Here is a 12,695-nt window from a genome sequence, read left to right as displayed (position 1 = left end):
TAGATATGGTAGAATTTATTAATTTTTTTTACCCTTATTTAAAAAATCTCTTCTGCAGAACCTGGATGTCATAATAAGCTTTCTTTTTTGAATGGGAAATTTATTTAAATTACCCCCATTTTGTTTTGTGTATAATGACCTTGGTTTCACAATGATTCGTCTACTTCCTTTCCTGTAATGAAAACTGGCATAAAAATGTAAAGCTCAAATGACAAAATTGCCTTTGTTCTGTTACTCAATTTACAGAGTTGCCTTTACACATGTACTCTTATATTTTACAAAATATGCCTGTACATCAGAACTGTCTCTGTTCTGTCCAAATGGTTCTCTCAGGAATATCTGCACCCAGTGTACTAAATTCATACTACATTGTGGATGTGCTTACTTTTATACTTAGATGACAATTCAGTTTTATAAGAGCTCTTTTCCACATGTATGTGGAGATATTATACAGTTATACCAATTATGTTTTATATGTACAAAAACAATGTATGATAGAGAATTTTCAAAGTGTATTTGAGACTGGTTGGATCTAAGTTAAAATATGAGGAATTTTCTGATTTAGAAAACCCTAGCTTTGTTTATTTATTAGCAGTATGTCCAAAAAGATGTGTGTGTTTTGTTGTTGTTTTTTTTAAGTTGCACTGCAGATTTTTTTTAAATTGTATTTTAAAATATATAAAGCATTCTTGATTTTCTAAAGATCCTCCAATAATGTTTATTCTTCCATTCTAGGCAAAGGACAATTTTGAAAAGGAACAGAGACGTAGAGAACAGAAGCGCTTGCGAGGTGATGATACATGGATGCTGGAGGATGTGAATGAACGTCTGGAAGAAATGGAACAGGTACTTGACCAATTAATTGATCATTTCTGTTCCTTATGGAATGAATGATATTGTCACATGGAAGGTTTCTTTCCTTTTAAGATGTGTGGGTCAAATTTTGATTTAGGGTGCCTAGAGTAAACCTGTTTTCAGGTGCCTATTTTAGATCAATTTTATAAAGACAAATGGGTGCTTTTTAGTGTAAGTGGCAGAAAATGTGCCCCCAGGGTACACCTGGCAGAATTCTATGAGTGTAGAATTTGTACAGAATTCCGTACATGCTGTGCAGAATTCAGAGCAGAAATGAGCAGTAGAGGAGGAAGTGAACCGCTATACAGTTCACCAATATCTCGCAGAATGCAGAATTCTGCCAGGAGTGTGCCAGATGCCAGATGCAGAATTCTAATCATATAATTCAAAACGTATTGTAAATTAGATTTAGTAGCAGGGTCTCATTCATCCATACCACATAGAAAGATCAATAAACGGACGTAACACAATTTTATGTGAAACAAATCATAAATACAGAAAAAACAGAGAAAAACAAACCTCGATTGCAAGCAGCCGGGACTACACAAGTACCCTAAGCCGCTTGCATCATCACAGGTTTGTAAAAAAACTCCGTACAATTATATTTCACTTTCAATCATTCATGTGCAATATTTTCCTTCATGTGCAACAAGCCTTATATTCTTAATGTTCCGTTGATCTTCAAATATCAAAAAGAAGTGAATGAGAGCCCAATCTATCTAAAATATGAAGAGAGGCAACAACTCCAATTCAGGCTTTAAATAGGGTCTAACAGCATGGAACCCGAAGTACTAATGTCAGATATAGAAGGAAGTAGAATCACTTATCTCCAAATATTCTCAATCGAAATCTTCTTATCCAAAAATCTGACTTCTTCTCCCGACAGAAAAGTCTTTCCGTTTCGCCAAACTGGCTACTTCAGGGGATCCATTAATGTCCAATCTTCTCCACGTTTTTGTGAGACACCAATGATGGGGCTAACACCTCTCAAGATGGCTCCGGGATACAGAATTCTGCCAGGAATGCCCCAGGGTTCACTTTATTTGATGTAAATTTGATATACCTTTTATATAAGTCCAAGTCTAAACAGATCACAGTGATAAATGCAGGCCTGCACATTTGCACTTGTTGTGCAGGTATACATGTCCTCACTTATAATTTTCAAGTACATGCATAGACTAGTATATTTTATAATCTGTGCACTCTGCCCAAACTCCACCCCTATATACATTATGCTTACTTGCAAAGTACATGCCATCATATCAATGTATGTAATTTTATGCTGGCTGGAATTGGGTCTTAAGTTGTAAAGGGACTGAATTTCTATTTCTTAGAAGCTTCACAACAAATCTTCATCCTCAGATAATTATTTTCTAGTAGTAGCAATTGGGAATTGACAGCTCAGGGTGCATCTTTGACACCCTACATTGGGAGCACATGTTAACCTACGGTATGTTTCTACAAAGTTGTCCATATTTATAGAATCAAGGCCAAAAAATATATCAAAATTCTAGAAAGCTTGGAATAAGTATATTGGATCTATCTGCCTTCATTTTTCTCTGTTTCTATGAGGGAGCAGAAATAAATAGTGTGTACCGTTTTGTTTTGGTATTCCTTGATCTCCTTTCTTTTGTATGCCAGTGTATTTTATTTCTTATTGTTTCATTTATTTTAGAATGAAAGATGTGCCCACAGTGTCCTTACGATACGCTTTCCTGGCACATAGGTGATTATGCTCCATTCCTTTAGCATTATTACTTTAGTTATAAACTTTCAAGATCATTTCAGTTTTGAAAACGTGCACCTTGAGAAAATATTACAGCATCAGGAAAAGAAAAAAGCTTAAAATAAGCAGCCATCTAGGAAAAATTTCCATTCATACTAGTATGTCCTATAAAGAAGGAAAACCTTAAGCAGTGGGCTGAGAACTAGGGAAACCAGGGCTGAAAACCAACTCCAATTCATATTTTTTGAATTGGTGCTGCATGGTTAGGATGAGGCATGAAAACATCAGTTGGATGATATCTTTCCTGGGTTTTTCTTTGTAGTTTTTTACTAACTGTAATTTTTTTATTTTGATGGTTTTCCCTAATCAAATAAAATGAACCTTGAACATCACTAACATCAACGTTACTACAAAACATATAATCTTAACAGGACAGTGGCACTTTGTTTTTTGGGCCCCCTCCTTGCCAGTCAGACTTTTAGGTTGCTATTGATGAATAGTTTGAGAGACTGGCATGCCCTGAAAGAAGATTCATATATGTATGCTTCTTGTGGTACCAAGTCAAAATAGCTCTGATAAAAGGGCCCGCCCACAGCTGTTTTACCCATGCTGCTGCTGTGTGCCCTGTTGTGTCCTATTGCTGCTGATGTGAGCTGAGGTACTTTCTCCGAGCCGGTCTTTGGGGCAACAGAGAAGGAGATGGAGAGAGTGAGCTATGCCAGACCATGGGGGAAGGGCAGGAAATAGAGAGGGAAAAATGCTGGACTTGGGGTGTGGGAGAAAGGGCACAGACAAGAGATGCTGGGCATGGAGTAAGAATAGAGACAGGAACACAGGGTAATGCTGGGCAGGACAGAGAAAAGATAGATGGCAGACATGGAGAGAGAAGAAATGTTGAGGGCTATTATATCGGGGTGCCACTTTATTCCTATGCAAAAGGGCTATCCTCAAAAACTTAGCTGGATTTTAGGGGCCTACAAGACTAGACTAAGCACCACTGATCTAGGATATCTGAAAACACCCACTGCTTTCTTGACTCAATAGGCTACAGTTCTTTTTTGAAGAAACGGTTTATAAATACAGTACTTAAAATGAAAATAAAAATGTCCTGAACCATAATAATGACTCTTAAAATTAGCTGCCCTCATATATTTGTTGGGATTTAATAACCACTTTTATGAAAAAATTCTTAAGTAATGTAACTTGCATTCACAAGGCTCATAGTGCTGCAAAACTGAAACACTGCAGTCTCTGGTGTAAGCAGCTAAGAGACCTCATACTGGAGGAAGCTCTTTGTGTGAGATCCTCAGGCATCCTGGTCCTAGTGAAAGAGAGAGAATGCAGGTAAATCTTTTCATAATGTGATGACAAGGTTCAGGACAGCAAAATAGCTCTTCTGTAGAGTGCTAAACTCAAAGTACAGCAAATTCTTCCTGTTCTTAAGTAGAAAGCTGCTGTCTTTCCTTTTTCCCTGTGTGTTCTTAGTCTCAGCTTATGTAGAGCCTTAAAAGAAACAAGCATTCACATTTTTATATGAGGTGCCAAATGCTGTCACAGTAGATTCTTTGACTTAACTGGTCACAAGAGTTCTCTCTCTAGAGCTCTCCATCTGTGTGATCAACCAGTGCTTATGGGTCAGCTACTTCCTTCTTACCCAGCAAATATGGGTTTAGCAGATGGGAGTCACCCACTCAAGAAAAATTCTTCAAAGGGCTTTCAATGGTAAATAATTCTAGTTCCTTAGCATCTGCTCCACACCATTCCTAAATGAATGGGTTATATACCTTCCTACCAGCAGATTGGGAGACTGAGAACTACTATTAACATCACCACATCGGTAAATAATTCTAAATTGTTTGCTAAAGGAATTAACCTAATAGGTATTAACCTATGTATCGAGTGTGAATACAACCAAGTACTAGTAGAGCTTGATTGTGGATTGGTTTTCTTTAGTAATGAGAAAAGATTGAAGTTGAGATTCAGGCTGTTAAGGCTTCCATTGACCACTGGCTACTGGGTTTTTGTTGCTCGATTCTGACTTTGGGAGGCTCTGAGCTACTGTCATTACTTCAGATGCCGTTTACATAAAGGCACCCTTTAGGAAAAGGGTGTAATTTGCACCAGAGTAATTCTATTAACCAATTTAACCTTCCCTCTTTAAACTACAATTTACCAATCAGCAAACTTATCCTGAGCATCCTCTCTGGTGATGTGTAGTTTAGCTGGAAAGTTTCATTGTATTGCAGTAAGCCAATTTTGAATTTTACAATTTAACAACTTTTCTGTTTACATGTGACTTATTTTATATAGGAGCACTCTGGGAAGAAGAAGAAGAAAAAGAATAAGAATTTAAAAAAATCTAAGAAGAAAAAGAATAAGAAACAGAAACCCGAGAAAAATGAAGAATCATCTGGTAGTTCATCGGTATGTAATTGTTTGTTTGAAAATCTGACATTGTATATATATTTTTTAACAGAGAAATTTGTGTCCAGTAACTATCAAAGGCCTATATAGTCTGCTCATATTTTTCTAACTGTAACAGACCCTGCTTGATTGAGAAACATGACAGATGACAAAAGCTATACCATAAGGACACTTAAAAAAGGAGCTTAAAGATGATAAATATGAATATAAAGAACCAGGAGGAATTTGCTATAAATTCATGTATATGGAAATCTGTGGTAATTGTATAGTGACAGCAATAAGCTAAATTCCCAGGAAGGAGAAGGAAAAATATAAGAAAATACTGGAAAGGTTGTAACCACATCAGGGATGACACTCTGCATACAACCTGCCTGTGCTTTTGCATGTATCATTTAATGTCACTTACATCACAGAATGGAAATAACCTACACACACGTGGTACAGACATAAGTGTCAGGCTAACAGTATATAAAAAGCTCAGTGTGTCCCATTCACATGCTACACAACGTCTGCCTTACTAGCATGCAAACAGGCACATAATCTGAAAGCAAACCTATGTACATGGACGCAAGCTGGACAATGATACACATTTAAAGGAAAATACTATCTGTTGAGTTCTGTCATGGTTTGTTTTAAATGCTACTTGTATGAATTTTTTTAGAGATTTTTTTTTTTTGTATTTGTGGTAAGTCACTTTTTTTCCCCATAGGATAATTTTGGATTGGTAGACCTACCAATTAAGGGATATTGCACTTGCATATTCTGTATGTAAGTCAACATTTGGCCCTTTCTTTCTACTTGCTAATAATCAGTTTACAAATTACTGGAGTCTATGGGCTCCTTTTACAAAGGTGGGCTAGCGTTTTTAACGCACGCACCGGATTAGCGTGCGCTATAGCACACGCTAGCCGAAAATCTATCACCTGATCCAAAGGAGGCGGTAGCAGCTAGCGCGCGCTATTCCGCACGTTAAGGCCCTAGCGTGGCTTTGTAAAAGGAGCCCTATGCCTAAAATAGTCAGTTTTGAAATTTGAAATAGTTGAACTATTTTTGTTTTGTTAAGAGTGAATGCTTTCCTTTTTTTTTTTTTTTTTTTAATTCTTTATTCATTTTAAATTCTTACAACAAGTGCTTTATACATAATATAACAATTTTCAGCTGTCACTTGTAAATACATTCAAAATTCTTAAATACATAAATTATTTTTCCCTTTTCTCCAACTATTCTTATATCTTTTAATCAATACCCCCCACCCCATCCCCACCCCCTTCCCTTATATTCTTCCAGGTGTAAGAGTGAATGCTTTCCTAATTGTCTTGTGTAATGATAACTTTGTGAAAGAGTTAAGCATTTTAGTTATTTAACCCCCCCCCCCCTTTTATGAAGCCATGTTAGGCTTTTTTATCACCGGCCGTGATGGTAAAAGCTCCAACACTCATAGAATTCCTATGAGCATCGGAGTTAATATCGCCATGGCCGGCGATAAGCTAACGTGGCTTCATAAAAGGGGGCCTAAGTTACTAGTTAACTATTTTGTGGTTGTTATTCATAAACACATCTAACTTTGGCAGTATGTTAAACCTCCAAAGGAATCCATTTTTTAAATTAGGTCCATGATGGTGGGTGGTTTGGGGGTAAAGCTAAAAGTTATCCATTGAGTGATCATATTCATTCACTCACTGGATGACATGAAAGTTCAAATAGGAAAGCACAAATTTAAAGTTATGTTGACATTGTCAGCATTTTCTAGTGTCACCTTTTCTGGGAACACATTTAAAATTAATTGGATAAAATATTAGTTTTGCTCTGAGGATCATTTACTAAAAACACTTTAATACCATTAAAACATTTTATTTGCTGTATGTCCTGTTGTATAAAAAAATAGATCCTATGTCAAATAAAGCAAGTTAATGCCATTAATAAAGCAAGTTAATGCCCTTTATATATTTGGTGGCCTGCCGAATATTGACATCCTTCGTATTCCTTTCATAGGAGTGTACTTTTAATCCAAAGATCCGTGAGCTGAAAAAAATTCTCTCTCTAGGCCTGTGTTCCATTATCCTAAAAAGTATTCTTTTATCTGGAAAGTCTTTTATGTGAAAACTGCGGTCTGAAACCTTCCATTATCCATGTGTTTTACTATCTGGGTTTTTTTTTTTTCCTTGCTTTTTGCATACTGGATTGGTACTTAGTGACATATTTATATACCACTCCATGGTAGAGAGAGTCTCTAATATCTTGTATTTTATTACAATTGATAACATCAGAGTACATTTGTGGCAGAAGAAAAATGATAAAAAAAATGTGAATGTTTCTTTATGTACTCCATTCCTTCTGTTTTTGGGTATGTTAAGGCTAGTAGTTTCCAATGAGGTATTATAAGAGAGACCTCATTTTTAAGTCACAGAGCAACAGGATTTCTGTTTGAGACCTTATCACTTTGATAAATTAATAAATCCTGGACAGAATTTAATATCCTTTACTTTAGGAAGTTATATCATAATATGCACTTATTGTATTGTATTCTGTTTTGGGAAAGAAGTTGGAATCATCTTCAAGATGAAACTGTGTTAGAATTATTTTTAATGTATTTTTTCCTCCGTGAATAGTCCAGTTCTTGAGAAAAATCAGTCAGAGGATCAGATTGAATAAGACTTTTTAAAAAAAATTTTGTGACTATGTATAAGGAGAAATGGAAAAACAATCTTTGAATGTTATATGCAATTTCTATAGGATTCGGAAGATGAGTGGGTTGAGTCTACTTTAGAGACTCATAACACAGAAAAGGCTTGGAAAATTAAACAGAAGCAGCAGTCAGAAGGGACAGAGAGCTCATCAGATGTTAAGGTAAGGATTATTTGGACATGACCTGAACCTAGGACTCCTTTTAAAAGAACATTTTCAATTGAAATTACATGTATGTGTGATTTTTTTTTTTTTAAGAACTGAAAATAGAAACAAAGAAATTTTGCTGTTAATGTTTTCCTTTCTTGTTTTAAATAGGTAAACTACATATATATGATACATTTTCTAGGTCACAATGGAAGGGAGTGCTGTGGCCAAAGAAAGCATGCAACCCCTGAGCCCTACCTTTGATCTGTACCACTGCTCCTGACCCTTCCTAAAGGGTTTGGCTGTGATGCTGCTTTCATCCCCTGACCTAGCTATAGTGTGAGCTGGAGGCAAATAGGAGTTGGAATCAGATATAATATAGCACAGTATGATAACAGTACTTTAAATAGAAGCATGATTATCATACAGCTGAGGACTATGTCTAATTCCAACTCCCATTTATCTCTGGCTTGTTCTACTGCATGGTTGGGATTTTCCTCTATGTTTTTGACTTTTTGTTTGAACTGAGTCTTCCCCCCTCCCAGTTCCCGAGCAAGACCTGTTGATTGCTTATAATGCTTAATCTGGAGGTACAGAAACAGATCTCAGGGGAGTAGCTGGTACTTATCCTGGAGCTCGGGGAAGGACCTAATCTGTCTTCTGGCAAAGTCCCACAGCTGCCCCACACAGATCAAACCTTTGGCTTCCCAAGCAGCAACAACCCCTTCCTCCCTATCCGGGACAAATTCAACATTGTAACATAAAGGGGCAAACCAGGAGTACCGTCTACCCTCCAAAAGAAATCCCCGAACCGCCTTCCACACCCTCAGAGTAGTCTGAACTGAAGTAAGAGAACCCGCCCTCAGAGAACCCCCACAGCAATCATTGTAAATGTAAGAGCGGTATCTGCCCAATGTCCTCCTGTTCAATGACCCACTGTTTACAATCTTGGGCCTGCCATTCAATAAGAGCCCACAACTGAGCAGCCTGATAGTATTTCATTATATTTGGAACCGCCAAGCCCCCCTCCCCCTTGCTAAAGCACAGAATGTTTACCATGGAATGCCTATTAGCCCATATGAATTTAGATAGTCTTCGCTGGAGGCCTTCCAAAACCAAGCAAGACACCCAAATGGGCACCGTCTGAAAAACAAATAATAATTGAGGTAGAATCATTATCTTCACAACCTCCATTCGCCCATCCAAGAAAAATACATTCCGTCCCAACTGTCCAGAGCTTTACGTATCCGGTTAAATAAGGGCGTATGGTTGAGGTCGTAGAGATTGGCTCCCAAAAGTCCAAAGAAACTCTCATTGAAGATTTTTACTCAATTAAAAGGGAAAAGCGCTCGCATTTCCTCCACAAGGGCCTCTGAGAAAGATTAACATTCGACAACTTGCACTTAAGTTAACTTTAAAGTCTGAAACCCCCCATACGTATGCAGTTCTCTAAGAATCGCTGCCAAGGAAGCTACCGGATCCTGAACAGAAAGATGGAAAGTAGGGTTTGCAAGGGATTAGGTGTTGTGCTAATCTCTGTTTCCCCATACCAGTCCTTGGGGTGTATCTATGATTCATTTGCATAGTGCATATTAACCATTCCCCCTAACTGTATCCATGGCATCTGTTTGTTTTGTCTGTTTAGACAGTAAGTTCCTTCAAGTCTGTTTAGACTGTCTCCTTCATTCGTACGTCTGGTAGCACTATAGAAATAGTAATAGTCATAATATTAGATGTAGGAAGCAATATACAAAGGCGCATAAAAGCCTATCTCTGTTACTTGGAGTTTACAGTCTAGTTAAGAAGATACACAGACAAAACACAAGATGCTTTGAGTTGAGAGAGCTATGATTGGGAAAAAAAACAAAACGGGGCATATAAGGTGTGAATAATAGAGGAAAGAGCAACTTTGAATCTGCAAGGGCAGAAACATCTGAAAAGTCTTTATACGTATAAGGGGGAAAAAAAATCAGTGAGATGGGTAGTGACATTCAATGTCCTTGGATATATTTTGCTTGTTTGTATACAAAAATTATTACACTATTTAGAGATTTCTACATTAATTCCTTTGACAGAAATGGCAAGTCAGTTTTTATTTGTTAGCTCTGTTGGAAAACTAATTATTTTGCAATTGTAAAACAATTTATTACATTATAATTATAGAAGCTATGCTGCCTAGGGTCTGTTTTTATAACCTGATCATGATCTGTGGTCACCCCAGAGGAATACATTTAGAGAATTATCAGCACAATAGAAGAAAAGAATTGCTGGTTTGCTCTTCTGTGTATTTTACAAGATGAAAGAGGGATTTTCTCTAAGAGTCTGATTTAACTTCTATTGGTGGAATAGTTGTTTGGTGTAAAGTTACTCGTGCAACTTTTTTTATAATAGGCAGTACAATGCAAGAAAATTTGTAGAATAACTTTTAGGACATAATTCACCAATGCAGATGTTTTTAGTTAGAGATTCAACTACCCCCTCCCTCTCTTAGGGAGAAATGCTGAAACATTATGAAAGGTTCATACTTGGGTGCACAGTTGGGCACATGGTTATACAAGAATAAGGCCAGTTATGTGCTTAACATTACTAAATAAGTACATAAGAACATAAGAATTGCCGCTGCTGAGTCAGACCAGTGGTCCATCGTGCCCAGCAGTCCGCTCACGCAGCAGCCCTTAGGTCAAAGCCCAGTGTTCTAACTGAGTCTAGCCTTATCTGTGTACGTTCTGGTTCAGCAGGAACTTGTCTAACTTTGTCTTGAGTCCCTGAAGGGTGTTTTCCCCTATAACAGCCTCCGGAAGAGCGTTCCAGTTTTTCACCACTCTCTAGGTGAAGAAGAACTTCCTTACGTGTGTACGGAATCTATCCCCTTTTAACTTTAGAGAGTGGCCTCTTGTTCTCTCTACCTTGGAGAGGGTGAACAACCTGTCTCTATCTACTAAGTCTATTCCCTTCATTATCTTGAATGTTTCGATCATGTCCCTTCTCAGTCTCCTCTTTTCAAGGGAAAAGAGGCCCAGTTTCTCTAATCTCTCACTGTACGGCAACTCCTCCAGCTCCTTAACCATTTTAGTCGCTCTTCTCTGGACCCTTTCAAGTAGTACTGTCTTTCTTCATGTACGGCGACTAGTGCTGAGCGTACCATGGCCAAGTACAGCGGCATAACAACCTTCTCCAATCTGTTCGTGATCCCCATCATAATCATTTCTAGCATTCTGTTCGCCCTTTTTGCCACCACCACACATTGCGCGGACGGCTTCATCAATTTGTCGACCAGTACTCCCAAGTCCCTTTCCTGGGGGGTCTCTCCGAGTACTGCACCGGACATCCTGTATTCGTGTATTAGATTTTTTTTTTTTTTTTTTTTATAATATCTTTATTCATTTTTAAATCAAACAACAAGTGCACAAAAATGAATCATAAATTAATTCCAATATAGCACTGCAATATCTAACACATAAAATCTAATAGTATAAAAAATCCCCACCCACCCTTCATCAAATTATCAACCAGAAAACATAATATTATATTATGTAATATATTAGAAACATAGCATTTTAAATTTCACCCCAAATCCACCCTCCCCCTTAAATGTGCTAGGTAATTCTAAAAAAGAAAAGAAAAGGAAAATCAGAGTTGATATCTATTCATCACAGTACTTTTCCAATGGCCCCCAAATCTTTGCAAAGTTATTATAGTTCCCTTTTTGTAACGCTATTGCTCTTTCCATCTTAAAAATATGGCATAACGAATTCCACCAGAATGTGTAATTAAGATTTTTGTGATTTTTCCAATTATTGGTAATATGTTGAATGGCAACCCCTGTCATAATTAATAAAAGTTTGTTATTATGTGACGATATTTGACTCTTTTTCCTCATAGCCATTCCAAATAAAATAGTATCATAGGAAAGCGCAACATGGTTTTCCAATAAAGAATTTACTTGAGTCCAAATTGAATTCCAAAATAACTTGATATAGGGACAATAATAAAGTAAATGATCTAGTGTCCCTGGTTCCATATTACAGTGCCAGCATTTATTGGACTTAGAGCTATCTAATTTTTGTAAATGAACAGGGGTCCAAAACGCTCTATGCAACAAAAAGAACCACGTTTGCCTCATAGATGCTGACACTGTACATCTTATCCTCCAAGACAAATTCGTGGCCATTGAGATGCAGAAATCTGATGCTTAATCTCAATGCTCCAAATGTCTCTGAGACCACAATTTGGTTTTTTATTCAAATATCCAGATAATAATTTATACCACAATGCGGCTTGATGTCCTAGGAAGTCTGCTTGGAAGCATAGGAACTCCATACTATATTGATTAAGACTTTTCCATTCAGGGAACCCCACCTGAATAGCCTGCTTCAATTGCAACCATTTAAAACTTTGTGACTTATTAAGACCAAATCTATGTTGCAATTGTGAAAATTCAAACAGTTGTATTAGATTTTTGTTAGCACACAATTGGCAAATAATTGGTGACAAATAACTAATAATTGGCATTAGCAAGTACTAATTGGTGCTAATTTGCACTTGCAAGTGTAATGGGAGTGTCTCACTATGAGCACATGTCTCCAGTACTTAAACAATTACATTGGTTGCCTATTGAATACCGCATTGAGCATAAGATCTTGACAGTTATACATTGTGTACTTTATGGGGAAGCACCACAGGCCTTGAACAAATATGTTCCAACTCGTAGTTTGCGTTCCCAATTTGCAATGGAACTGTCACTTGATTGTGTCCAGGATGTACACTATAAAAAAGACCTGGATGTCGGCCATTTCTGTAGCTGGCCCAAAATTGTGGAATGCACTGAATGGACCATTAAGATTCTGTTCTAATTTTG

At 37.2% G+C, this 12,695-nt stretch overlaps 1 protein-coding gene across 6 annotated transcripts in view; it reads left to right on the top strand.

The window, feature by feature from the left end:
- The window catches only part of CWF19L2 (CWF19 like cell cycle control factor 2), a 348,561-nt gene that overhangs the window by 26,020 nt on the left and 309,846 nt on the right, over positions 1-12,695 (top strand). For all 6 annotated transcript variants that reach the window (XM_033949144.1, XM_033949149.1, XM_033949147.1 and 3 more), the window contains exons 3-5: positions 736-846; positions 4,892-5,005; positions 7,739-7,852. In XM_033949144.1, the coding sequence (XP_033805035.1) occupies positions 736-846; positions 4,892-5,005; positions 7,739-7,852 (339 nt within the window). The remainder of the gene's footprint in view (positions 1-735; positions 847-4,891; positions 5,006-7,738; positions 7,853-12,695) is intronic.

The sequence above is a fragment of the Geotrypetes seraphini genome, chromosome 6 (assembly GCF_902459505.1).
Source record: "Geotrypetes seraphini chromosome 6, aGeoSer1.1, whole genome shotgun sequence".
In the NCBI taxonomy this organism is placed as follows: domain Eukaryota; kingdom Metazoa; phylum Chordata; class Amphibia; order Gymnophiona; family Dermophiidae; genus Geotrypetes; species Geotrypetes seraphini.
Note: the sequence above shows the minus strand (reverse complement) of the source record. Positions and strands in the feature narration are given on the sequence as shown.